The 27,548-nt window shown below is 47.2% G+C and overlaps 1 protein-coding gene across 2 annotated transcripts in view; it reads right to left on the minus strand.

The window, feature by feature from the left end:
• The window catches only part of Prkcb (protein kinase C beta), a 324,942-nt gene that overhangs the window by 80,685 nt on the left and 216,709 nt on the right, over window positions 1–27,548 (minus strand). For both annotated transcript variants that reach the window (XM_060366899.1, XM_060366900.1), the window contains exons 6-9: window positions 25,234–25,390; window positions 24,023–24,157; window positions 13,507–13,603; window positions 4,796–4,930 (exon numbers count right to left, since the gene is read on the minus strand). In XM_060366899.1, coding sequence (XP_060222882.1) covers window positions 4,796–4,930; window positions 13,507–13,603; window positions 24,023–24,157; window positions 25,234–25,390 — 524 coding nt within the window. The remainder of the gene's footprint in view (window positions 1–4,795; window positions 4,931–13,506; window positions 13,604–24,022; window positions 24,158–25,233; window positions 25,391–27,548) is intronic.

Below are 27,548 nucleotides of genomic sequence, written 5' to 3' on the forward strand. Positions count from 1 at the left end.
TGTCAAACTGCCTCCTAAATATTTGTATTTATACCCATAGACATCTGTTGCTCTCAGATCTTGCCAGAGAAGTTTCTTTATGCTGTAGGTACTAGTTAATGCAAAGACTTATAACTGGTCTAAGTGCTGAGTATGGATAATCGGGTTCTCAGGTATGCACGGGTCATTTATGTCAACCTCCCCATGCAAGGCTCAGGGAACAGTGCAGAAAAGGGGGGGGAGGGAATGTCAGAGCCAGACAATTCGGGAGAGCCCTGGGAAATGCTCGCTTTTACATCAGCTCACAGCGGCTGTGGTTACCTGCGGAGGATCAAGACAATCACAACGCTGCTGGCAGAGATGGGGGTTTGGGGAGCAAAGCTCCCTTTCTAAAGAAGGAGCAACTGGAAGTTGGTGGCTGCTGAGGGAGGGAGAGTCACTCTCCTTTGGGGGAGTGGCCTGCCCCATGGATGCCCCTCCTCACATGAGGGCAACATTAACTGGACGGAGAAGATTACTAATAACAGTAAAAAGGACAGGAAGTTGGGAAAAAGATGGGGTTGGGTGGGGGCCTCGAAGCATTTGGAGGGAGGTAGTGGTGGAGGAATATGATCAACACAGACTGTATGAAATATAAACATGAGTGTATGAAACTTTCAAAGACTGAAAAGAAAATGTTATTATTTTAAAAAGACCTGTGTCTGTGCTGAGGTATACGGTCAATTGTCACAGCACATATACAGGACTTCTGATGCAGTATATGTGGGCAACTCTCTCTTTCTAAGTAAATATGAGATGCCAGCAAACTCTCCTCAGGTTAGACAACCTTCCCGGTCATCATGAGTTAACTCTCCAAGCTGCTCTCTTCTTGCAAGCTCCCAGGACCAGGGCGACACATTTGGAATGCGATGGCCTCACACTTGCTTTCGCCCTGTGTCATTTTCACAGGTCTTAACAAAATGCTTGTGTCACCCTCTGTTTCTCTGCAAATGATCACAGTGCTTGTGGAGAGTGTGTTTTTCTGGGCCAGATCTGATACTGCGGGCCAGGGGGAGGGAGATGCAAAGGCTGGTTCTTTTCATCTTCTGAAGGGAGAGAGCAGACTCGTGGCCATGCTCTTCTGTTTAAGGGGACTGATCTAGGTACCTAGCCAGACTGAGCAAAAGGTTCAAAGTCATTCGCACATTCAAAAGCATTCGAACGCAAAACTGCATTAATTCCAAACTGCGGCTGGCACCATGACAGTGGCAAAATGATCATAGAGGTGTTTGTGATTCTGTTTTGCTTTTATGATGGGCTGTTATTCTGTCCATGATTTATTTAATGCTGCATCCCCAGTCTGCAAGAGAACTCTCAATTATTATAACAGTTTCCATGGAAACATATGATCTATTCTCTCTTATTTGCTCACTATTCCCCAATGATCCATTCTTCCACCACCCTCCGCAACCCCACCCCAACCTCAATTCTTTCCAGAAGCCCCCGTGGAACTTCTACTTTCCATCAGCAATCCCCCAGCCTATATTGTTCAGTGATCAAACGCGTGTGCATGGTATACTGACTTTTGAGCTAACAAGGACAAAAAAATCAGAATGGTAAATGAGCCCAGAGAGACTAGAAAGAAGCAAATTCAATTAATGAAAGTTTGCACACAGAGGCCTAGTCAGCAAGGGGCCACAGAAGTGGGCAAACTTGGGTGGAAGCCACACTTCCCAGTGTTGATCCTTTTAATGTAATTTTAATTGTGAACCATGTAAATACAAGCCTGGCTTAAAACATAACTGGAAAGGAAAGACTGTGAGTGATTATGGAGTTTCTTGGGTATCAACAATGTTGAAATTATGCTGATTGCTGTGACAAATTGGAAACCACTGGATTGTGTCATTTTCATGGGAGAGTTTAATGGTATGAAAATAACATCTCAAAAAGTTTGTGTGTGTATGTGTGTGTGTGTGTGTGTGCTGTGACTTACTTAATTTTCTTTTCTATGAGATGGAGGTCTGACTATTCTGCCTCTGGCCTGACTTCTGAGCTCAAGAAATCCTCCTGCCTCAGCTTCTTGAGTAGCTATATGTGTGCACCACAGCACCCAACTTAAAACTTAATTTTTAGAACTCTTACATGAGGTAGAGTACAGTGTTGCCCCCCTATGATCCTGGCATCTGAGAGGATGAGGCATATGGGCTGAAGGTTCAAGGCCAACTCAGGTTACACAGGTCAAACCTCAGAAATGATACAAATCAAGACTCCCCACCGGACTCAGCCTATCAGAATTACCTCTTTAGACCTCGTTCTTCTTCATTAGTGGGAAAACTGCTCCACTTTGAAATCCGTTCTTCTTAACATTCTAAACATCCTGCCTCTCCCCCTTATATCTCATCTTCAGGCTTCTATAGACTCCTTTCCTACCAAGGGCCGCCTCTCTTCCTGTTACCTTCCCTTCCTAACACTGTCGAGGCACCATTTTCACGCAGTCACTTAATACATTTTTACTAGCCACCTGTTAATTAGTGGACTGCAGCAGACATCTCCTTTCCCAGAATCTCTAGATTCCTTATTACCATAATCTAGTTCATGCATCCCCTAATCCAACCAAATTCACCACTCACTTCTCTACCCCACATCCAAGCTGCTCATCACTTCTTGGAAAACTCATACAGTGGTATGGACCATGACCAACTTGACTATTGTCTAACCTTGTGGGCCTCAATGTTGCTTGGCCATCCCCTTGGGTGTCTGTCCTTTCTTTTACTTCTCATTTCATGCTGGGGCTCTGTCAGCCTCTGAGACTACATTTCGGACTCTTTATTGAATCTAAGCAAAAAAAAAAAAAATTGGGTGTTGGCAAGAGAAAATACAAGCATGCAGCCTCGATGCTGAATGAATTGGGTCCACAGATCCTGAAATATGGGTCCACAGATCCTGAAATACAATGTTGACTTCTTGGGCCATGTAGATCTTAGAGCAAGAAGAGGACAGATGAATACAGAAATAGGAGTTTCATCCGTTAATGGTTTCCACGAGAGGACAAAACAGAATGGAGAATGGCTGGGCAAGGGGGCACATGCCTATAATCCCAGCACTAGGTGAGAGGGCTGAGGCAGGAGAATTATAGGTTGGAAGCCAGCCCGGGCTACGTAACAAGACCCTCTGTTCAACAGAAGAATGAGTGTATGGCTACTTCAAGTAGGTGGTCAGGAAAGACCTCACAGAAGTGGTGTCCAAGTGGAGATGTAAAGTAGGAAAAGGAGCCAGCCGTGCAAAGATTTGAGGATGTCAACAAGGCTCCGTGGGAGGAAGAAACTTGACTCAGTTTAGGCACTCCATAGCCACCGTTGTATCTATAACATGCTGGGTGACAGAAGAAGACAAAGCAACAATGTCAAGAAGTGAAGAAGGACAAGTGTGAGCTGTAAAGGTGGTGTGAGCTGAGATAAGAGCGGAATAGAGGAAGCATCTAAATTGTGTCAGAGGAGAAGTCTAACCTACGGTAAGCTTGTAAAAACAACAACAACAACAAAACAGTATAGCTAAGTTAAGGGTATACTGATTACAGGTGCGAGGTGGCAAAGAACACCCTTTAGGAGCTTCTGAGGTGGCTTAGCTGAGGGCCTTGTTGTTGAAGACAGAGTAGAGTGGGTAGGTGTTGAATAGACTTTGACAGACCCAACCGTATTGACTAGTTGATTGTATGTAGCATGGAAGGGCACAGGGGTGGCATAAGGACAAAAAATGGGAAATGCAGGGGGATTCAAGGATAACTCAACTTTCTGGTTTACGTTTCCAAGAAGAAAAAGAAATTTATATTTTTCGCACACCTGAGTTCACGAGATGAGATTTATAACAGACACCTTTGTGGCACACTAAGGGATTCGGGGACGCCGAGCAACCCTAAACAAGTCAGGAATACTTATAACACAATCTCAGCTCCGGTAAAACAGCGTCTCGCGGTATCTATAAAAGCATCCAGGATCTCTCTATGAGTCCCAGAGTCATCCTTCAACGGTGCCGCTACTCGAAAGAAACTGCTCGCATTCTCAGCTGCCACTGTGATTTCTTCCAAAAGCAAACCGGATCGTGTCACTTCCCTGCCTAAAAACTTTCAATGGCTCCCCACTGCCCTGCAAATAAAATCCAGACTTACCTTCCCAACTCATCAGCGTCAGCGCGGCCAGGCCCCCACTTCCCTCTACAACCTCATGCCTTCCTGCTCATGTCACTGTGGGCCCATGCCTGCTGATGACACCTAGACTGCCCTCCTGCTCATGTCACTGTCACCCATGCCTGCTGATGGCACTTAGAATACACCGAACTCTCCCCCACTTCAGGATGCGGCCACTGCTGTCCTCTCTGCTGGAATTACTTCCTTGCCCTGGCTCATTTTTAGAGAATGGATCTCACGTATTCTAGGATGCCCTCGAACGCATTATACAGCTGAAGAGGATCTTTCCGCCTCTACCAGTGAGCGCCAATTTTTGAAGTTACAGGTGTGTGCCACCATACCCGGTTTCAGCAATACTAGGGACCAAAATCAGAACTTCATGCAAGATAGGCCAGCGCTCTAATCACTGAGCTACGTCCCCAGCCCTTCTTTCCTTGTTCTGAATGCATGGCTAGCTCATTGGCATTCCTTGGGTCTCCTCCTCAGGTCATGTGAGTGGGCCCCCTCTTCATTTGTAGGCGACATAAGCCCCTGTTGGTTTTCTTCATAATGTTCAGTACAGGTTGCTATCTGGGTTTATTTAGGCACCTCTTTTCCCACTATAGGAACAGCTGTTACATCCAAAGCAGATGCAATCACCAAGTCGCACTATACCTTGCCAAAGCTGCCTTTCCCCAGCACCATCAGGAAGTTAAAATCGGTCAGTTTCATCCGGTCTCTGTTGCCATTGTTGTCAAATTTGGAGATGGTGTTGGCAGTCTTTTCTTCTGGAGTCTTAATCTTGGCTCTCTGGAGGAAGAAGTAGACAGAACACAGGATGAGGTCTGGAAACACTCTGGCAGAAAGATACGTGAGCTCGGCAGATGCTGTGGCTCCTCCAGCCAGGCACCCATCCTATGCAATGCACGCCTCTACATGGCTCTGCAAATGTACAGCCCTGGGGCCACCATTCCGCAAACTGCATTCTTCTCCAGGAGCTGCCGTGTCTCCCTTCTCGAGGGCCCAGGAATTCATCGACTTCTTTTCCTCCCCATCAGCAGATGCCTGTTAGCCTTTGCTACCTGTCACCTGGAGTGCCCGCATTGGTTATTTCCCCACAAGGCTTCACAGTAGCCAACAGGAATCTTCTCGGACAACCGAGTCACCTGAGGCTAAGATGCTTCACCTTGCGTTTGCTGAGAGAGTAAGCGCTCTTGTCTCCCAGGGCTACTTAGCCTCTGTAAGAAAGAGCCTTTCCCAGTTGCTGATGACCACGGTTAGTCATGTCCATCCTCATTTACTTAACTTTCTTCATACATACTTGTTTCATGATTTGTATTTCCCTTCACACCAAGCGTATAAGCTCCCAGAGGGCACGGCCTTTGCCGGTTTGGTTTTCACTGATTCTCAGGTATCTGCATGAGCATGTGGCCAGCATGGGCTATTGAGTTCACTTGGCAAATGAACCTTTGTATGCCTCATTCCCCCTGCAAGGTGATGGGGACGGCACCATGTGCTTTTTGCCGGCAGACCCCAATGAGTGGCTGCCATTATTATTGTTTCTTTATTTCATGTCTTGATGACAGAAAAACATCATGCTTTCTGGAGTTTTGTTTCTCTCTCCCTCACCCCCTCACCCCCATGTGTGTGTGTGAGAGAGAGAGAAAGAGATAGATAGATAGATAGATAGATAGATAGATAGATAGATAGATAGACAGAGATTGAGAGGGAAAGAGAAAGAGACGTAATTGGGTGTGAGCATGTGCCTGACACAGTACACACGTGGAGGTTGGGGGCATCCTCAGGAGTTAGTCCTCATCTTTGTTTGAGGCAGGGCTGCTCTTATCATTTGCCACCATGTGCGCCAGGCTGGCTGGCTCTTGGGTTAATTTCTGGGGATTCTCCTGTCTCTGCCTCTCATCTTTCCCCAGGGATTACAAATGCATGTGATAACCATACCCCATTTTACATGAGTTTGTGGAGATCCAAGCTCAGGTCCATATGATTGCACAATTGCCTTACGAATGGAGCCATCTCCCCAACCCCTTCCAATGACTCATCCAGTCAAGCCACTTCCTCTGTCTGTATACACCTTGCCCTGCTGTAGATGCTCAGGGCAGATCATGGAGTAATAGAGATACTGATGCTCAAAGAATGTACATCAAGCAAGGACTGTCACCTCTACACTGCATTCCAAGAACTTTATCAGTGTTAACGCAGGTGAAGAATCTTTGTTGGTAACACAGCAACACATGCAGGTGAGAAAACAAAAAGGCACACCAGTCATCTAGGCATTAACTCAGCTGGGTGGAGCTCAAGGGCCAGGCAGAGGTGTCAAAGACAGGACCAGAGGGCTGTAAAGACCTACTCAGCTGCACCAAGGAGTCCTGGCTGTTTCTGAGTAAGAAGCGCTGCTTCTGAAAGGTTTTTAGGAGGACCATAGTGCTGTCATACTTTTTCAGCTGGTCACCTTGGTTAAATTAGAAGAACCCAGTTGATGGATATGAGTTTGGAGGCCAGAAGTAGAGAGCTGCAGTTATCAAATGGGCCATGGTGGGACTTTACTGGATTCATGTGTTTTCAGTGTAGGAAGGATGAAGTGGGTGTCTGTGGAGAAATGGACTTGTCACTGCTGGGGCATACAGGGAGAGGGAGAAGGGAAAGCAGAAAAGGAGACATTACTTTCTGGGCCACTGGTACTTCCTGGTCTTTCCACCCAGGTGAGATGTATGATTGGAGGGTTGGGTGAGGAGACAGAATCGCCGAGGAGTGTGATTTTAGAGTGTGGCATGCAGCCTGCACAAAAGGCCGTATCAGATTTGTTCTTCGTGCTCTATGTATCCCACTGTCAACATTCAGTGAGCGAGACTGCAAAGCTCCCAATACTTTTCATCTTCTTAATTAGTACTTTTAAAATATTGGAGTTGGGACCTGGGGAGATAGCTCAGTTGGTGAAGTGTTTGCCTTGTAAACATACAGATCTGAGTTCCCACCTTAGAGTCTACATTAATAAAAAGCTGGGCATGGTGATGCATGCTGGTAATCCCAGCACCTGGGAGATGGAGACAATAGGATGTTTCCCTGAGGCTCACTGGCCAGCGGCTTGGCCTCCTCAGTGGGCTGCAGGCCAGTGAGAGACCCTGTCTCGACATAAAGGTAGGTGGTATCTGAGGAAGGACACCCAAGGTTATCTTCTGGCTTCCATGTACACACAGACACACACGGAACTGCACACACACGAACAACCACACACAAATAATGAAAACAAATAGTTGAGATGTAAACAGTGAAACACACAGATCTTATGTGGCGTAATTCTATGAATTTTGACAATATATACTTTCTGCACCCCAAACAAGATAGAGAACAAGCCCAACTCCCCAGGGAGGTTTGCAGCTGATCTTCTCTCACAAACACCTGCAACCTCTGCTCTGGTCTCTTTTCGCATAGGTCAGGTTTGTCTGTTCTTGAATTTCAACCAGATAGAATCAAAGCGCATAGACCATTCTTCCTTGTCTCAGAACATTCCTGAGATCCTTCACACAGTTGCACAAACCAGAAAGTCTTTCCTGGGTTGCTGGGTATTAATTGTTGATATTAACTAACCATTCTCTTACTGATGGGTGTTGGTGGCGTTCGAGACTGCTAACAAAACAGTTGCCCCAGTACTCAAACTAGTTGTTTTAATGCTAAGATGTAGTGATATTTAAGCCCAAGATACCCAACAAGCAGCACATATGGGCTAAGGGCAAAGACATTTGAGAGACAGAAGCACAGGGGGTCCCAGGGAAGAGGATGTGATTCAAAGCATGAGACCGTCGCATGTGGTAAAGACTTCACACAAGAAAGGAGTCCCAGACAAGAGTTGTCTGTCTCCCTTGGGCCACATCCTCATACCATCCCAGAGCCTCTTTCCAGCCTCATGGGTTCTCCCTGACTGACCCAAGCCTCCCTCCCAGCCTCATTGCTTCATCACTGTGTATATCCTTTATAGCCGACCGAGGATGCCTGGACTCCCACACTTGGGTCTCATTGCACTCCCAGGCAAGCCACTGGGAGCACATGTCCATCCATGTGGTCCTAGAGCACAACCCCCTTTGAAACAGAAGGGACAAGCTCATAACCTTCCCTTCTTTTCACTTGCATTTGCTCCCATGAACAGGGATCAAGCCTTTTCTCCTCCTTTCGTTTGTTTTATTTTATGTGCACGGGTGTTTTGTCTACATGTGTGTCAGTGCACCACGTGCATGAAGTACATGAGGAGGCCAAAAGAGGGCATCAGTTCCCCTGGGCATCAGATACATGAGGGGGCACTGGAATTTGAACCCTGTCTTCTGGAAGAACAGCCAGTACTCTTAACCACTGAGCCATCTCTCCAGCTCCCAATATAACCAAGTTTTTAAAATCCATGGGGACGTTGTGCTTGTGTGCTGTGGTTTAGATAAGGTCCCCATGCCGGAGGCTTGGTCCACAGTACGGTGTCAGAGATGATGCGACCTTGAAGAAGTGGGACCTTGAGGGAAGTGAGTATGCAGCTGGCATGCTGCCTTGGGAAGAAATGATGCTGATTTTATGGACTTATCTCTCTCCAGAGAAGCCTTTAAAAAACAAAGCCACCCATGTGCCGAGCCCTTCTGGTGCATCCGGTTCCTATTCTGTTTCTCCTCCATGCTGGACCCAGGCAGGGTGGTTCTCACTGGTAGGTGTGTGCAGCCTACCAGCCTCCAAAATGGAGTGTGTGTAAGGAAACCTTTTTATTTTATTTTATTTTTTAATTATCTAGTGTCAATACTTGGCTATAGCAACCACATATTAATTTAATATATAGAATCTAGATAAAAGTCTATTCTGACCTACGTTTGTTGTTGCTTTAACACTTAAATCAGTTGCCAACTGACTGCTCTCTGATCACTCGCCCCTGATGATGCAGCCTTGCCAGGCCACGGAGGAAGAGGATCCAGGCAGTCCTGATGAGACTTAAGAAGCTATGGGAAGATGGCAACAGTGGAGAGCTCCCCCTTTCAGTGGACTAGGGGAAGGGGATGAGGAGAAGAGGGAGGGAGGGTGGGACTGAGGGAGTTGTGGGAGGGGGCTTCAATTGGGAGAGATAATGAATAAATTGTGAAGAAAAAAATAAAAATTAAAAAAACAATCAGGAGAGGTCTTATAAAAGTCTAGACTTGGGCTGGCAATGTTGCTCAGTGATAAAGCCCTTTCCTGGCATGCATGAAGCCCTGTGTCCTCCCCCTAGTACTGAAAACAAAACAAAATGACAAACCCAGATGCCCAACTTCTGAAGAAGTAGACCTGGCAACATTGGGTGGGCCAAGCCTCCTCATTATGTGCCTGGCTCCTGAAAGCATTTTGGGCCATTCCTCTGACCCCTGTGAGCCTTCTGAAGACAAGAACCTGTCACACAACTTCCCACAGATCCCAGAATTTCAGGTGCCTCACAGGTCCTGCATCAAAGAGAGGGCAGCAGAAAGTGAAACTCAAGGCAGAATTAGGCCCCAAGCTCCATCTCAGATGAACACCTGTCCTGACTTCAGGTCCCCCTGTACCCTACCCCTCCAAGGAGGCTCCAGGTGCACACCTAGCTACCCCAGAAGATCTGAAAGCAAGGAGGTGCCTGAAGAGGTGCCCACCCACCCCAGGAGCCTGTGCTGAGCTTGGTTGGTTCCCAGGGAGGATCTGGCAACTCCATTGCCAGCATTCGACACATGGATGCTTAGATGTGCCCGATGCTTCTAGAGGAATGATGTCATTAGATCCTCAGGTAATCTTATGCATAGTGTCAGAAGCCCTGTGTTACAATGATGGGTTGAAAGCTCAGAGAGAGTAACTTCACTACTGGAAGTAGGATTTGAATCCAATAGGATTCAAAGCCCATACACACACACACACACACACACACACACACACACAGAGAGAGAGAGAGAGAGAGAGAGAGAGATACAGACAGACAGACAGGCTCATCTTATTAGGGGTGGGTACCTCCACTAATGAGAGAAGGGGGCTATGGATAAGGTCCCAGCTCCTGTCTCTGTCAGCAAGGAAACTCCAAGGGTTTTATTTGCGGGGTGGTGGGGATGATAAGGGGTTATTAAAGTCTAGCTTCTTATAGCAGCAACAGCTTCATCTGACAGTCATCCTCAGGAGCAGCAGAGGCAAGCAGCCACAGGAACAAAACATTGAGGCAGAAACTGCCCATCCGGAACATTGCCTTTGATCCTGAAACAATACAGTGCTGGTCATTTAGAGAGCACTGCATTGTAATGTGCCTTCTAAGTCACCTGGGGTTGTTTAAAGTATATGGGAGGATACACACACACACACACACACACACACACACACACACACACAATGGCGTTCTGTGTGGAGAATCTGGTATCTCCATGTTTGGTATCTATCTGCTGGAATGAGTCCCTCACTGACTAGGGGAGGCTGTTCTTACCCTCCCTCTTCTTTTCTTTGCCTCACTTCCTCATCACCCTGCTCCTGACAAGGCTTGGAGGGACCAGTTCCCAAAGCAACTATGATCGCTTGATTGAATAATGATTTTGAGATAGGGTCTTGCTGTGTAGCCCAGGCTCATTGCTAATCTCTCCCTATCCTCCTGCCTTTCCCTCCCAAGTGCCGAGAACAGGAATGTAGCTACAGACAGGGCTTTGGATCCTTATAATTTACTTCTAGAGAAATTCAAACCCAGAGCCATGGCCAGCTCTGGGAGCTTAGAAAGTTACTTCACTTCTTGGGCCTCCGTTTCTTTTTCTGAAAGAGAAAAAGTTGGAAGTGGTCTCAGTGTAGGCTTCAGGGGTGTGACAGGAAGGTAACTCAGAGAGACACAGTGTGTCCTAAGTATTTCATTAAATAAGCAAATCCTAAGCCTGCCAGGAAACCCACTCTGAACCACCCAAAGTGTAGTCTTTTCCTCAGGCCACAGGCAAGGCCAGGGGCAGAGGACATTCTGAAATGCCTGCTCCTTGCACCCAGGACACCCCACCACAGTGCACTGTCACCCCAATTCTGGCAGCTCCAGTCGCCCGTCACTCAGAGCTCAGAGTCGCTCCTGATAAGAAGCCTGAAGGTACTTCCTGACTCATTCTGGGTGCTAATTGCTGATTGTGCCGGGATTACATTTCTCACATTCAAGGTCAAGTAAAATCCCTCCGTGTGTCTGAAAGCGATTTCAGTCTGTTGGAAGCGCCTTCTTTTTAATCAACAACTATGGTATGGAGCGATTATAACTCAGGCATAAACAAGTATTTGCAGGCTCCTGCTAGGGATAAAGGGAACACATTTTGCCGCATGCAGATAAAACAACCCTGTACTTCAAGCCAATTACTGTCTCAGACAAATGCTCTGTTCGCATAGAGAATGTTTTCTTTGGTGTTTGGAAATGTCACCCCTGGTGCCCCAGGACAGAAGAAATTATTTTGTGAGGCTGAGGCTTCATTTTCTACAAGAGAATACCAGCCATTTGTTGTTTTTGTTTTTTTTTTTTCCACCTATAAGCACAACAGCTTCAGCCAACAGACACTGCCAGCCTAGAAAGATTTCTCTGGAAGTCTTACCTTCCAGGTCTTCTCTGAAAACATCTAATTCACAACTCTGCATGGTGGGAAGGTCCTTTTATTACATTATCCAGGCTTGCACAGCCACCAAGAAAACGACCTTCAGGGGCCAAGGTCATTGTATATATTAGTCACTTTGTCACAGAGACAAACACCTGTAGACATGACTCAAAGGAGAAAATAATTTGGCTCCCAGTTTCAGAGGGATCTGTGTACGGTATCTTGGTCCTGTGCCCTTGGGCAGGACATCATGGTGGTGGCAGTGTGTGGCAGAGGACAGCTGCTTACATCATAGTGGACAGGAATTAGAGAGCAAGACAGGGAGAGCCTAGCTAGGGGACAACACACTGACAAGGACCTACTGCCAGTGCCTACTTCCTGCAGCTGAAGTTTCTAGAACTTTCCAAAATAGAGTTATCATCCGGGACTTAGTATTCAAACCACAAGCGTGTGGGAACACTTCACATTCAACCTGTGACACTGGAGGGAAGATGATTGGCAAGCCGGAGGCCAGCATGTTTATTTCACTCATTTCTGGGGAGACCCCACAGCATCTGTAGCCTTTCCATTGTCCAAACTGTGTGGAGGGCCCAGACTCCAGACAAGGCACCATGGGTAATCAAGTACAGTGTATCCAGTTGGATAGGATGCTAACACGCTTCTTGGGGTAAAAGGCCAAAACCTTTCTCAAAGCCATTGCAGCCAAATACTCTGACCTCACCCACTTCCCCAAACTCACCTGGAATGCACCCCTTGATCTCCCTGGGGTTTTCTCACTGGCCTGCTCCCCAGTCTCATGTAGCTGCTAAGCAACTCCTGACCCCAGGGCCTTTGCACATGCTGCCCCCTCAGAGTGCAATTCCTCCCTCTCCTCTTGCTTCAGTTCTGCTGCCATTCCCTCCATGGCCCTCCCCTGAGTTCTCAGACAAGGTTACTCTGTTCTGAAAATGCCTAATGCCTCTCCTGCAGACCTTTAGATGGTCATGATTTTCGGTTTTCCCGTGTGGTTATTTCATGACTAACAACAGTAACCCACCTTGTTTTAGCTTTTCTTACACATATTTTCGGGGTGAGCAGGTGATGGCTTGCTGAGTCCTGATGACTGGCCCCCAGACTCAGTGCATTAAATTGTATAAACAAAACACTGCGTTTCACACATGAAAATACTTTGACATCGTGTGATGCCCATGTACCATGCAGGGTTATGCCCACCCTCTCCCAAACATCTCCCTTTGCAAAACTGGCAGGTGCCTGCATGCCTGCTACCTCATGATAGCTGACAGTAGGGGTCCCTGGTCATAAGGACAGAAAAGGAGCTTATCTGAGGCAGGAGCAAATAGCAATAGACTCCCAAGTTCACACCCAGCCCCAAGGGATGGACAAAAATGATTGCCTACGAGGATCTGCTCACAGGAACTTTTGTCCAATCACCAGTACAGTCAATCTACTTAACAACAGTACAGACCCACCTGCTGGTAGACCCAAATTCAGAATTCCAACAAATATATCTCTCCTCTGTGCGCATCTCCATGCACATTACCACCATTCCAGTCCAAAATCAGCATCACAAAAACCTGGGCATGGAATGAGTACTTCGGAAGAAATGTCTAAGTCTGAATCAGTAGAGGGACGATCTCATAATGGAAGGTTCTCCAAGTATAAGTAGGAGTTTTCTAGGAACTGGAAGGGTATTGCTATTGCAAAGGCTCAGGGTCATGAGAGGTATCCACGTACATCGCACCACAGACAGGATAAAAAGATCTCAGTGACGCACGGTATCCGGTTCCCGTAGAAGCCGTAGAAAAACCTCACCTCAAACTTCTGCCGCAGTTCCTCGTTGCCCTCGCTTCCTTCCGGTGGCACAGGCACATTGAAGTACTCTCCCTCTTCCTGACTCAGTAACTTGAACCTAATGAGAGACAAGTGGGTTGGGGTGAGTCTGTGACTGCGTGTGGGAGCATCAAGCTGTGCAGAAAACTGTGTTGAGGCCTGGGGAGCTGGCTCCGTATGGCAAAGTGCTTGTCGACGCAAGAGTAAGAACCTGAGTTCAAATCCCCATCATGCACATAAGGCTGGGCATGGTAATTAATGCTCCTGCAGGCCTAGAGCTGCTGGGGTTAGGAGGGAGGCTGGAACGAGAAAATCTACAGAATCACCTCAGCAGTCAGCTAGCCTGTGCATGCAGCACTGAGCAACACACGGGGTGGAAGGCGAGGACCTCCACGCGTGGGCTGTGGCAGGTGCGCACACAGCTCTGCCAGCTGCGTCACCCACAGAGCACGGCTCTCTGCTGAGTCATGCTAGCAGGCCCCTCTGCTCTCTTTTCCCACCGATGGTCCCCTGTCTGCTCCCTTCCACACCTGACCACAGACCTCACAGTGCTGCTTTCTCCCACAGAGGCTGTATTTGGCCTCTGAAGGAACAGTGTCCCTGTGGGTATGCATTCAAGACCTGGCATTGCGTGGTGCCTCGCTTGGGTCCCACCTCACCTCCTTACTCCTTACTTACTTCGGATGACCATGGATCCAAAGTCTCTCCTTTCTGCATAGAGCTGAAAGGTGGTGGTGGCGGCGGCGAGTGAAGCAAGCGAGGCACCAGGCACTCAGCAAACCCTCATTAAACAGCATCAGCTTTGTCATCTTTAATGGTGTCAGTGATCTGATAATGTACGTGGGAGCTTTTGCTTATTTTTTGACCACTGGGATATTGACCGCAGATAATAAAGTAAAAAACATGAGGAAAGAAAGGGGACATTCAAAGGTGAGAGCGAGGCCCCAAACTCCTCCTCCCCAACCGTTCTCCCTAAAAATTAGCATATGTGATAGATGCACATGGAATTTTAATCTCAATTTGCATATCCTCTTAAACAGTGTCCATTTGAAGGGATGGACGAATCAGAGGCAGCAAAACAACGCTCTAAGCCTCACACTGGCTGCTCAGTTCTTTCTCTCAGATTTCTAAAAGACACAGAACTAAACTGGAACTCAAGGAGGCTTGCTGTACACAGGAGTCCCAGGAGCCTCTCCAAGGTGGTGTGATCATGAGGGAACACATGATGGCGTGTGGCAAGCTTCGCCATTCATAAGCCTCTTTGTGGGTTCTACTAAATCTGCACGTTATTTTGACGTTATGTTTTTCATGAAAATAACTGGAAATTTTAAAAATAATAAGTTCATATATAAAGCCCGCTGTCTGGCTTGAAGATGAAAGCTAGCATATACAAAGTTCCAGATTCAGTGATTCAGCTGCTGCCACAGGAAATGAAACAGGAAGGTGGATGGGAGGGGAGGGGAGGGGAGGAGAGCAGAGGGGAGAGGCATTCCATCTCTTCCTTTAAAATAAACCCACTGTCACTATTCCCAAGTAAAAAGTGACTGTTAGAAATAAAGATGGGCCTAGGGAGACAGCCCAGTGGGTAAAGTGCTTGCTATCCAAGTACAAGAACCTGAGTTTGGATCCAGAGCACAAAAGAAAAGGGCTGGGCCCCTGTAATCCCAGCACTGGATTACAAACAGGGACTCTTAGCCATCTAGTGAGCTCCAGGTCCAATGAGAGAGCCTGTCTCAAAATACAGGGTGGAGAGTGATTGAACAAGACATCCAACATCAACCTCCGGCTCCCTTGTGTGCACACAGGGGCAAGCACAGAGAGAAAGAGAAACAGACAGACAGACAGAGAGAGAGAGTGACAGAGAGACAGGCAGAGATGGGCAGTGAGGTGCTGTTGTGGTTTGAATGTGAACTGTCCCTCACAGACTTGTATATTGGATCTGAGTGCTTGGAACATTTCATACATGAAACCCAGCTGGAGGAAGTCGGTCACCAGAGCCATTGTTTCTGGGGGTTCCACCCAGCCTTCCTTTCCTGCCTCACACTCTTCATGCCTGGCCCCCTAAGGTGTGGACAGCTGGCTCTGCCTCCTGCTTAGCCACTGTGATGCCCAGCTTAAGCGCAAGAGACCAATCAACTACAGACTGAAACCTTTGAAACTGTGAGCCAAAATATATCTTCAGCCTTTAAGATGTTCTGTTGGGTGGGTGTGGTCCACAGAGGTACGGGTGCTCCCCCAGTCCAACAGGAGGCCTCCCCCATCCAGACGGGACCAGCAAAGGCTGAGTGCCGCAGCATCCTAGGCATCTGCCAGCTGCCCCCAGAACCTTCCTTGTACTAAGAACAGAAGCGGACAAGTCAGTACAATCCACACTCTAACTATTAGTATCCAAAGTCATGCTGAACCTCACATTTCAGAAAATACAGTTCACCGGCTTTCATAGGTGAACTGACAAGCCCGGATCAGATGAGCAAGGTGTAAGTGAGAGGTCCACATTCCCACATCCAGGAGGCTGTGGGGGTGAGGGGCACAGCTCCTGGAGCAGGAGTAGGCCGGCCACAAACAGAGTGGGAAGAACAGACTCAGGCTATGGGCCCTTCTGCTGCACCCATGAAAGGACACTGCAGTGTAGGGAAAAAAAAAAAAAAGAACAGAAACTCTGTCCAGCTTAACAATGTACACAGAGCCAGTGTACATTGTAAGAGGATGTCTCTCGCTCTTACCTGGGTAGCTGTCTCTAGCTGTGGTCCCCTACCAGGGAGCAGGAAACCTGGTCTGCATGAGATTATAAAAAGCTCCTGGCTCCTTTATCCTGACCCCAGGGACTAGGGCAGGGATACTTGTCACTGCTGGGTTCATCCTCCTATGAGGAGAGAGGCAGATAGACAGCAGGATACATAAGCACAGCCGTCTTCGAATGGAAGAAACATGGATGCGGTGGATCAGACCTGCTCGGAAAAGCAACTGCAGGAAGGAAATCTCAGAAGTGTTTTCAATGAGAGCCAAGAGAGCCAGAAAAGGCAACAAATCTGAAATTAGGAAAGATTGTTTCAGAAGATAATCCAATCACTGAATTTCAGAGTCCACCAGCGACAGTGAACACGAGGTGGCTAACTCAGACAATGAGGGAATTAGAAAACAAAGCAGGAAAACGCCTCTAGCCGCTCCCTTGATATTTGCCACATTAGGTTGGAGTTACACTAAGAAAAATACATATGAAGGAAAGTAGCATTTAATATGAACGGGTAGAATTTCATAACATACATGTTGGGGAGACATTAATCTCCCCAGAATTGAGAGTTCTTTTTCTCGGCAGTGTTGGAGACCAAAGCCAAGCCTTTGTGCTTGCTGGGCAAATAGTCTACACTGAACCGCAGACCCTATAAAAAGTCCTTAGGAATCAATGAGAGAAATGCAAAGCCAGGGCTGCCATTCATAAATATAAACAAATGGCAATCTGCAAATGGCTTAGCATAATTAGTGATACAGAATGTGTACAATCCTTGCATTGAGTATTTGACATGTACATTACTAAGCGCTGACAAACTGAGGGTGAAATAGTACTCTCACACATTCATCAGACAGAGGTTTTTTTTTTTAAATACAGGATGTGTTGGCAAATATTTTATTGACACACACATTCTCAGAGCCATCAATTTCACTCTTGTGGATTTATTAGGATATAATTAAAGCTGTATACACGTAAGAGTTGAGCTGCCAGTTTCTTATCGTGGGGTTATTTTCTTTTATAGATATGCATTTCCCACTTCAGAATAAATGGCTGTCTGACAGAGGTAGAGCGACGAAATGGGTCCCATGAAGCTATAAGAAATGATGTCTAGCCAGGCATGACATCATTTCTTATAGCAGCACTCGGGAGGCAGAGGCAGGTGGATCTCTGTGATTTAGAGATTTGGGGCCAGCCTAGTTTACAAAGCGAGTTCAGGACAAGACAGAGCTTTGTTACACAGAGAAACCCTACCTTGAAAAAGCCCAATCAGAAGAAAGAAAGAAAGAAAGAAAGAAAGAAAGAAAGAAAGAAAGAAAGAAAGACGAAAGGAAGGAAGGAAGAAAGGAAGGAAGGGAGAGAGGGAGGGAGGGAGGAAATTGTGTCTGACAGTGGCTCAGATACCCAGAGCACAAAGACCTTACCTAACAATCAAGAGGATGGAGTTAGGGGCCCTCAGATCTGTGTAAATCTGGACCCTGCATCTGTTACCCTACCTTTTTAGACACTCAGAGATCACCTAGCTTGGCGTACCCAGCAGTGAACCAGAGTCTGCCTCAGACAAACTGGAAAATGTTGACCAACACCAAAGATTGACCTCTCACCTCCACACGTGTATGCCACAGGTACCACCCCCACAAGAATATTCACACAAATGAATATGCATGTGCACACACAAACAAATACACAATACCCATATACACACCCTTAAAAATGTTTCCAAGGTTATCGAGGGAGGGCCACAGGTTCGTAATACACTGTGAAATGTCATTTTTATTTTCCGGGCATATACAGTGGTGCATTGACAAAGAAGGGAGAAGAAAAAGGCAAGGCAAGTCCCCTTCATTTCCTCTCTCAGAGCACAGTTCTCTTCTTTGCTGACCCTCCCTTGCTTCACAAGCTGCTTCAAGATGCTGGTGGTTCATCAGCTCATGCCTCAGGGCCTTTGCATAAGCTGCTTTCTCCCTAGAGAGTAGCAGGGCACCATCCCTCCTCCCTTTAGACCCCTGCTAAATGTCACCTTGCTGGTAAATTCTTTCCTGAGAAAGGACTGGATGAAATACCAGGTTGGTATCAACCCTGATCCCAGCATTTTGCAGATAGCATTTATTTACCAGCCTGGAGCATGCCAAGCCCCCCCCCCTTTTTTTTTAATGTTCTTTCTTGTTCTCCACCTAGAGAGGAAACTCCCTGAGGCTGAAGATTTGTATCTGCTTTGTTCTCTTGTGTCTCCTGAGGACAAAGGGTTTTGGGCTGTGGGTTTCCAAAGAATGAACAAGTGACTGTATGGATGCCATCAACGAAAGTTACAGGGGCAAACTCTAACCGAAAGGATGACTTCATGTCAGTGTAATAAACAAGGAGGAGTGACAGAGAAAGTGATATTGCTACATTCCTACAAGGAAAAGAGCACACTGGAAATGAAAATGAAAAGTGTCTGACAATTTTACTGGGAGAGCCGCAGCAAGTGTTTGCACTCAGCATGAGCAAACAAAGGGAAAATATAACGGCATAAAAGGTCCACAAGCCACGAAGATGTGGAGTTTATCAATACTGAGATGTGTATCCCGTAGACAATAAACACAGTTTTTATGCAAATGCCCATAGAATATTTAGGGGTATTGAATGTAGACTAAGTTTAATTGAAAGAAAGGGAAACGAGAAAAGAAAAACTGCCACGGGCTGCAGAGGTGGCTCAGCAGCTCAGAGCACTGGCTGCCCTTGGACCTGGGTTCAACTCTCCATACCCACATTGGCCACTCCAGTTCCAGGGGATCAGAAGCCCTCTTCTGACCTTCACAGGCCCCAGGCATGCACATAGTGTATATACGTACATGTAGGCAAAACCATAATGCACATAAAATAATAAAATAAATAGATCTGACTTCTTTAAAGAACGAAAAGCAAAGAAGCTGCATTTCCTATCTAAAACCATTTGACTGCAACTTATCACAGGAACAATATTTGAAGAGTTATTTTACGTTATATTTGCGTGTGTGTGTGTGTGTGTGTGTGTGTGTGTGTGTGTGTGCCTGAGTGTGTGTACATACCATGTTCATCCAGGTACTAGAGAAAGCCCAAAGTAGGTTTTGTGAGGTATCTCATGTGGGTTCTGGGAACCAAACTCTGTAAGCTCAGCAAGTGCTCTTAACCGCTGAGCTGTCCTTCCCAGTCAAATATGTAAATGCAAAGCTAGTTCTCAAGGTTAAAGAAGATACCTACAAGCAAGTGTGTAAGAATGGGAATGAAAGATACAACGTCAGGCCTGGAAACAGCAGCGGGAGTCAGGATGCGACATGTCAAAACTTAAAGGAATCGCCTATTCCCACAATAGGGCTTGTTTTTCTTAAGGAACTGGGTAAGGTAAGAAGAAGAAAACAAACAGCAAAATGCTCAACTGGAGTTCAAAGACAAATGCAAAATAAACAGACAAAGAGAAGGAAACAGACCTAGAACTGAGACATAAGATCCTTTGGAGAAAACAAACCGAACCAGTAATGCAGATGAATCTCCAGCCAAACCGTGAGGAAGCAGAGAGACAGCGTAAGCAGTCACAATTAGGAGCTCGGAGGAGGGTTTGACAGGCAGGTGAGTGGCTGGGGGAGGGGAGGAGGACAGGTGCTGCACATCTGAAGGCTTCCTTCCTCAGCTGCCTCTGTGGGTTCTGCCACGCGGTTTTAAATCACGGCTGGGCATCACTGGCTGACCAGGACACGCTCTGAGGACTTCCTGGTGTGGCCACCATAGAGTATGCTAACCCAAATCTAGGTGGCAGAGCCCCCCCACACACACACACCTGAGCTCCGGGGTCTAGCCCACTGCTCCTCCAGGCAAGCCCGTACAGCATGTTCCCGTAACTGAATGCCAGAGGCACCTGCTGTACGACAGTGTTTGGCAAGAGGATTTTCCCAGATGCCTTACTGACGTCGAGGCCCACTGTCAACATCACACAACACGTAACTGAATAGCACAGCAGGGCCCTGGAGGAGCCCAGCTCCTACTGGCAGGAGAAACTGAGTCTCCGAGAGGATGCATGACTTGTTCAACATCAGAGAGTGTTAGAAGACTCTCTGGAGGCCTGGAAAGATAGCTCAGTCAGTAAAGTGCTAGCTGCACAAGCATGAGGCCACAGAACGGACGTAAAGCAACCTGGGTGTGGCATCACGGGCCTGTAATCTCAGTGCTGGGGAGCAGGGACCGAGGAACCTGGCAACTTTCTTGGCTAGGCTAGCCGAATTCCAGGTTCAGTGTGCCTCAAAAAACTATTACTATTAATAATAGCAATACTATTAATTCTACCCTTTTTTTTTTTTTTTTTTTTTTTTTTAGAGACAGACAGACAAAAACAGAGATTGAGGAGGGGGGGGGAAGAAGGGAGGGAGGGAGGGAGAGAGAATCAGAGTCTCGTGTAGCTCAGGCTGACCTCGAACTCATTTCATAGCTAAGGACGACCTTAAACTTGTGATGCTCCCTACCTCCACTTCCCCAGTGCTGGGATTACGGGGCCTGTCTATACCAACACATCTAGCGTGTGTGGCTCTGGGGAGGGAACCGGTCGCAAGCTAAACGGCCACTCTTATTCCCATAGCCAGGTCTCTCTCACATCTTTTTGTTGTCTCTCACTGTGCTCGGGTTAAATGCACGGTGCTTGTTAAGTTTCTCCCAGGAAAACTGTTTCCATCAACAACCGTTTCAAGTAAACAACTGGCTTTTTGCTGTTGTCATTTAGAATTGTTTGAGTGGATCAGGCGGGTGCTACGCTACCCCCAGGCAGAATGCTGCGGGTTGGTGCCGACAGGGCTGAATGCACACGTGGCAGAACCAGAGGTGCAGAAAAACAAAACAAAACAAAACAACAAAACAGCTTTGTTTCTGAAAACGGGCTTAAGCTCGTGGAGCAGTTCAATTGGCCCAGGAAAGAAAGGAGTCTGAGCTTACAAGGGGAGTAGTGCCCTGGTATGTGCCTACCTTCACAGACTGTCATCCCAGCAGCTGCGGGGGTCGGGGGATGAGGAGGGGTGGTGACACCATCTCCCCAGGAAGGAGACTCAGAAGGGAGGAGTCCCAGAAGCACCGAGAGGGGGGGAAAAACCCAACACAAAACACCCCCCAAACAAAACAAACAACAGGTTCTGCTGTGACCTGGGGCTGGAGCACTCCAGTCCCCTGAGGAGACACACAGAGGAAGAAAGCAGGCAGCTGGTAAGATGCCTCAAACTGAGGCGGGGCCAGGCCAACTCCTGGGATAGAAGGCTGCCGTTGGGAATGGCTGCTCTGCAAGAGAGAACCCTGGAGCAGCACCGGCAAAGAGACCCTATTCGGTGGCCACAGCGACCTCGCAAACGGTCTGAGAAAGTCTGAGGACATTTCTCACAGAAGAAGCCAGGTTTTCCCACACCTGTGATCTGTGCATCTTCCTGTTCAGCCTGGTGCCTGAATTCTAGTCAGAGCCAGTCAGTGGTAACTACCTAATTACAATTATTACCCTGTTCTCTCCTGCCTCACTTCTGCCTACCAGGGAACATCGTCTCTTTAACCTCGGTCAGCTTCACTTGCCGAGGAGGGAACGAACACTCTGTGTGCCCGGGAACAAGGCAAGGGGAAAGTATGCAAAGCCATGAGGGGAAGAAAGGACAACCGGACTTCTTGTGTCACTTTAAGCATCTCCTTCCTCCCATCACGTCACTCTGTTTAACTTAGTACTGGTGCCTCCCTGATCTGCAAAGAAAGCTGTGAACTTTTGGGAAAGAGAGTTAAGGCCTGCTTCTGATTCAGAGTCTCAAAACTGTGCTTCCATTAAATGCACATATAACATATACATATATACATGTATGCATATGTACATGTATACCTATATACCTATATACATACATACATGTTTATATTATTTATAGCCAAGCTATTTCAGCAAATTTTTTTTTTCCCAAACACCAATTTTCTGGCCATCAGTCTATCAAATATTTCCATGGAGTCAGCCACTGGTCCTCAGTAGCAAGCTGAGCCTTGATTCATGCATGGTGGGATTTTTAGTGGGGTAAGGGAAGGGTGGGTTTTGAGACAAGGTTTCTCTGTGTAGTCCTGGCTGTGCTGGAGTTCCCTCTGTATACAAGGCTGGCCTCAATCTCACAGAGATTCACCTGCTTCTGCCTCCCAAGTGCTGGTGTTGAAGGCACTTGCCACCGCTGCCTGGCTAAGTATGGTGTTTTTAAGCACTTCCGAATTGTGCTTTTTTTAATACCAACCCTCCACCAAGTTTCTGTCCACGACACTTCTTCTATCCCGTGGTCCTTGATTTGTTGTTGTAATTTCTTGTTCAAGGTTTCTCTCCGCTCACCCCATGAGTTCCACAAAAACACACCTGTCTTTTCTATCCTGCTGCACCTCCTAGGTGACTAGAACGCTTTGTCCATTTGAATAAGAACCTGTGGTAATTCAGTGCAGGGCAGGGACTAGGAAGCTGTAAGAGGGACAATGGATGCGTGGGCTGGAAGATGTGATCTCTTTCTTGAGAAATCAGTTTGATTTTCTTTTCCTTTACTTGGAACTGATAAAAGTCCCAGGTGAGACAATTTAGAAAGGAGACGATTTATGTTCAAGAACTAAGAACAGGTCCAGTCCCACTTCCCCCAAAGCGACAGCGGGGAAACCAGGTGAGACCATCGACCCTGACTCTCTTACTCCGGTGACTGTAAAGTGGTCTCCCATGGGGCCGACCCACTTTCTTGTTGGAAAGTTTGGATGAGGGTGCTTTGTTCTGGCATTAGAAGGGAGCAAAGCAAACAGTCCAGAAGGAATCCAACATGGTAGGCGACTATGGGCAGGCTGGGGAGACACTGTCAGCAGGGACTTACCTCCTTAAACAGTTAAGATTGGCCAATGGCTTGCTCAGATCTGTCAGGTAAACCTCTAAGGTAGCCTTAGTGCCCACGAGGCTGTGCGCCCAAGGGCATGGTGTTAACCTAGAGAGGTCTAAGGACCGTGGCCAAGAGAAACCGCATCCTGCCTGGTGTCTGGCTGTTCACGGTTACAGCCTTGTCTTGTCAGATTGTGGTGAGCTCGCATGTGCGTGCTCTCGGAGGCACGCGGTAGATGTAGAGCACCTTTTCCACCAACTCTCCGTTTTGCCTTTCGAAGGTTCTTTCATTGAGACTGGAGCTGGCCAAGGCCAATGGCTTAGACACATTGTCCAGTGAGTCCTAGGGGTTTGCTTATCTCTGCCTGCCCTTAATCTCTGGCTCCCTTGCCATGCCGGTGCTGGGGTTGAGATACCATACTGCTCTTGTTCTGCCCACTTTTGCATGGGTGGCAGGGATCTGAATTCAAGTCCCTGTGCTTCTTCTATAGCAGGCAGTTTACTGGCCGAGCTTCCCATCTCCTCAGCCCTTTTAATGCTAGCAACTATTTTTGTTTTTAAGCCCTGGGGATTAAACCTAAGGCTCGTTGTGCAGGCTGGCAGATGCCTGCCCCGCCAGCCATCTCTCAGGCCTTCTTTTACTTTTCATTTTGAAGCAAGCCCTCACTAAGGCCTAGGCAAGACTTGACCTTGTAGTCCTCCTAGCCCTCTGAGTCACTAGGATGGAAGGCCCATGCCACCAGGCCCAGCTGATTCCTGTTTTGTAAACTGAAGGGTCAAATAAGGCACACTGGGGAGGCCAAGCCAAGCTAGCAGTCATGGCTTTGGGCTTTTGTTTTCATATTGCAATATTAAGGGACACCATGTCTGCGATGGACTGAATTGCATTGTGGTTTCCAAAGTAAAACCCTTCTTACCAGCCATCCACGCCGGCTTTCTGCAGTTCTGAAATCCCAAACGACAGAGACCCCATGAAGTCATTTCTGCTGGTCAGGTCCCAATCCCAGATCTCTACAGACAGTCTTCTGTCTTTGTCTGATTCCTTCAGCTGACTGAAGGGAGGGAAAGAGAGGGAGAGGGTCAGGCAAGGTCATGAGGATTTCTCAAGCAGATGAAATGTACAGGAGGACGGGAATCTGAGGTAGAAATCCTTAACGATCACAAGCTGCTGCAGGAGACACACTTGGTTCCTACTCCCCCGGGAGTAGGGGCTCATTCTGTTTGACAGCCTGGGGCTCAGGCAGGGGACCTAAGCCAGCTCCAACAAAAGCAGGCCCATCTATATCTGCTGTGTCTGTCTTAATTCCCATGGACAGTCACTGGGAAAAATTCTGACACCCAAGACACCATTGGGCGTGCATGTGTGTGCATTTGCACACGTGTGAGTCGAATAGGAAGCAGAGAGACTGCACAGAGAAACCTCTCGCTGGCATCTTAGGGGAAAACTGTTCTGTAGATGGCCCTGAGAGGCTCAGGCAAGTCCTTGCTTTATCCTGAGAAAGGGGCAAGGATATGAGGCAAGAACCATGTTTCCAGCCTGCGCCTGCAGTGTGACCTGTGGTATCAAACTGTGGACAGCTGAAACCTGCTCAGCCTTCTACTCTCCAAGGGGCCTCTTTAGCAAACCCCTGTGCATAAAACAGGCATGAAGTAACCAGAGATTATTACTCACACCTGCTAACTAGTGCTTGACTTATACCATACCCACTCAGCAGAGATCAGCTGCTAATAGCAACAACCACTGGCCCAGGCACACTGAGAGGAGGATAAAGAGACGCCGATATAGTCCTCCCAATAGGCTACAAACCCGGTGCCACCCAAACACAGCCCTGGAGATTTTGTCGGTTCAGCCTCTAAACTATGCCCCTCTAACTTACTGTCACCAAGCAGAGCACGCATTCAGTCCCATCCAACCCACCTTGGCACCTCCCAAGAGGGCTCAACTCTATTTAAAAAAAAAAAAAAAAAGTTCTGATTTTCCCTTGGCTCACAGTGCTGGGATCCAGATGGAAGAGAAAGGGGTAAGGAGGAAGGGAGACTAAAGGGAAAAGGGAGGAGTGGCCCAGTCTCTCATGACCTATGTCTCCGCCCCTGTCACCCATGCAGTGCCATGGTGATTTCCACTTACAATCTGAAGGTTTCGTTCCACTCAGGGTTGAGGGAGCACTTGATGGTTTTGGTCTTCTGCTTGCTCTCACTTTTGGGATCAGGGATCAGTTTCAGTTTTACATAGGGATCTGACAAGCCGTTGGGGTCCATAGGCACAAGATTTTTAGCATCTCTTACTGAAAAACAAAAAGTGGTTTCAATGTTAGTGATGTCCAGAGTGTTTAAGTACCTATTAATGACGCCTGTGGCTCCGGTGGCAGAGTCCTGGGCATCACACCTGCTTTGTGGGAATTTGAATTTTATTAATATCAACAGCTAGAGGCATGTAAATGAGATAGCCTGACAGGGCATAGAATCTGCTCCATACTGACTAAAAATATTCTCAAACTCTTTCTTATTTAGTCTATGTTAATTACGCAAAATAATATTTCCATGCATGTATATCACACACGTGCTTGCTAGTTTTATGTTGACTTGACCCAAGCTAAAGTCATTTTGGAAAACGCCCTCACCAAATTGGCCTGTGGTAAGCCCGTGGAAGTATTTTCCTGACCGATGATTGTTGGGACATCTGAATGATGGCCAGTCTCCATCGAGGCCTGGTTAATCGACGGGGAAGAACTTGGCACATCAGGATAGTGCATTTCTGGGTGTTTCTGTGAGGGCAGTTACAAGGATGATGAAGCCATGAGGGTTCTCGCTGAACGATTGGTCTAATTTGATGAAGGATCTGATAGGAATTAGCTATTGAGAGGTGCTGGAACTGCGGAAGGGGGAGAGATAAATCACTAAGGGCGTGTCCTCGAGAACTAGATAGTATCCTGGCCACTTCCTGTAACTGCTGTGCTCTGCTTCCTGTCTGCCATGACGTGAGTTCCTCCATCACACCCTCCCACCAGGACAGGACGAAATGAAGAGCAAAATAAACCCTTCCTCCATCAAGCTGCATTCCTGGGTATTGGCTACAGCAATGAAGTAGGACTAGCCTGATCCTGGTCGGTGGGCCCACACGGACATACAGAGGATGGTGCTGCATGAGGAGGGTCAGGGGACCAAAGAGGTGGTGCTTCCTGAGCACGGACTCCCCTGTGGGGGTAATGGGGCACACTAGAACTAGATAGATGATGGTTACAGTGCTGTGGATGTAAAGTGGAGCGAACTGTGTGTTTCAACAGTAAATGGCTGGTTTATACACAGTGACTGTTGACTTCATCCAAAAAGAAAAGGTTAAATAAGGAAAAAGAGTTGCCATCTTCCACCCGTTCGTCTCCTACCCGCGTGTCACATGACAGCCACACCCAGAAAGTCCATAGAGAGAATTCTGGGAAAATATCAACAGTATTATAGCTAGGCTCCACCTAAGGTTAAGGCCTCCTGGATGAAGGATCAGCACTGAAGATGCAATGGACCAGGGAGAAGATGAGGGAGAAGAAAGCATCTCCCTGGAAAATGGGAAAGCCGATCAGCATCAGCTTAAAGGATGGAAACACAGGTGGCCAAGAAAAGGGGGCCAGAAAATGAGGCTTGCACGGAACTTAAGTACATACTGTTAAACAACTTAATAGTGTTGACCATGTCATGAGAGAAAATTCAAGGTAATATATTCAGTCTAAAATGAATGAAACTAACTACTTGAATGTATGACTCCTACTGGAAATACAAAGATGATTCAACGTTTTAGCACGTTTATTATTAATATAGTCATCAATTTAAAAGTGAAAGAAGAAAACCACAAGGTCATTGCAGTTATCTGGAAATGGCACAAAAATCTCTTGACAGGGTTGTGACTAGCTGAAATAATAGCATCACAATTTACGATAAAAGCAATCCCACAGAGGCTAGAAATGAGACAGGGTGCCCATTTCCACAGCTATCACGCTGCGCTTTTCCTAAATGTTGCACAGATGCAACAACACAACAAAGAGGGATCCTACAAGCTCAGGGTGACAAGACTAACAGATGGGAGGATGAAAGGCTGGAACATATCAGTGAAGCCTCCTCTGCACTTCCTACAGTGTTCACTTCCTCCCAGTCACAGCTCTTCTCCCATAGAGGTTACACTCCGCAGATCCCAGCCTTACACCACTTACGTTGTTTCCACTTCATGAACTCTGTCACTCCTGGCAACAAGTCTTCTCTCACCAATCTATCATTGGACCAGATACATACTCTCCAAGCCCCTATTCCCTCCTGCTTCCACTCCATATTTGTGGCATAGATGTTATGGTGCAGTATAATAGTCAATAGTCCCCTTGTGAACATTCTCAATTTCCTCACCAATTTCTTCCTAGTTTACTTATTTATCAAAATACAAGTCATGGTTAATTTCATATA

Source organism: Meriones unguiculatus, chromosome 14 (genome assembly GCF_030254825.1).
Source record: "Meriones unguiculatus strain TT.TT164.6M chromosome 14, Bangor_MerUng_6.1, whole genome shotgun sequence".
NCBI classification, from domain to species: Eukaryota; Metazoa; Chordata; class Mammalia; order Rodentia; family Muridae; genus Meriones; species Meriones unguiculatus.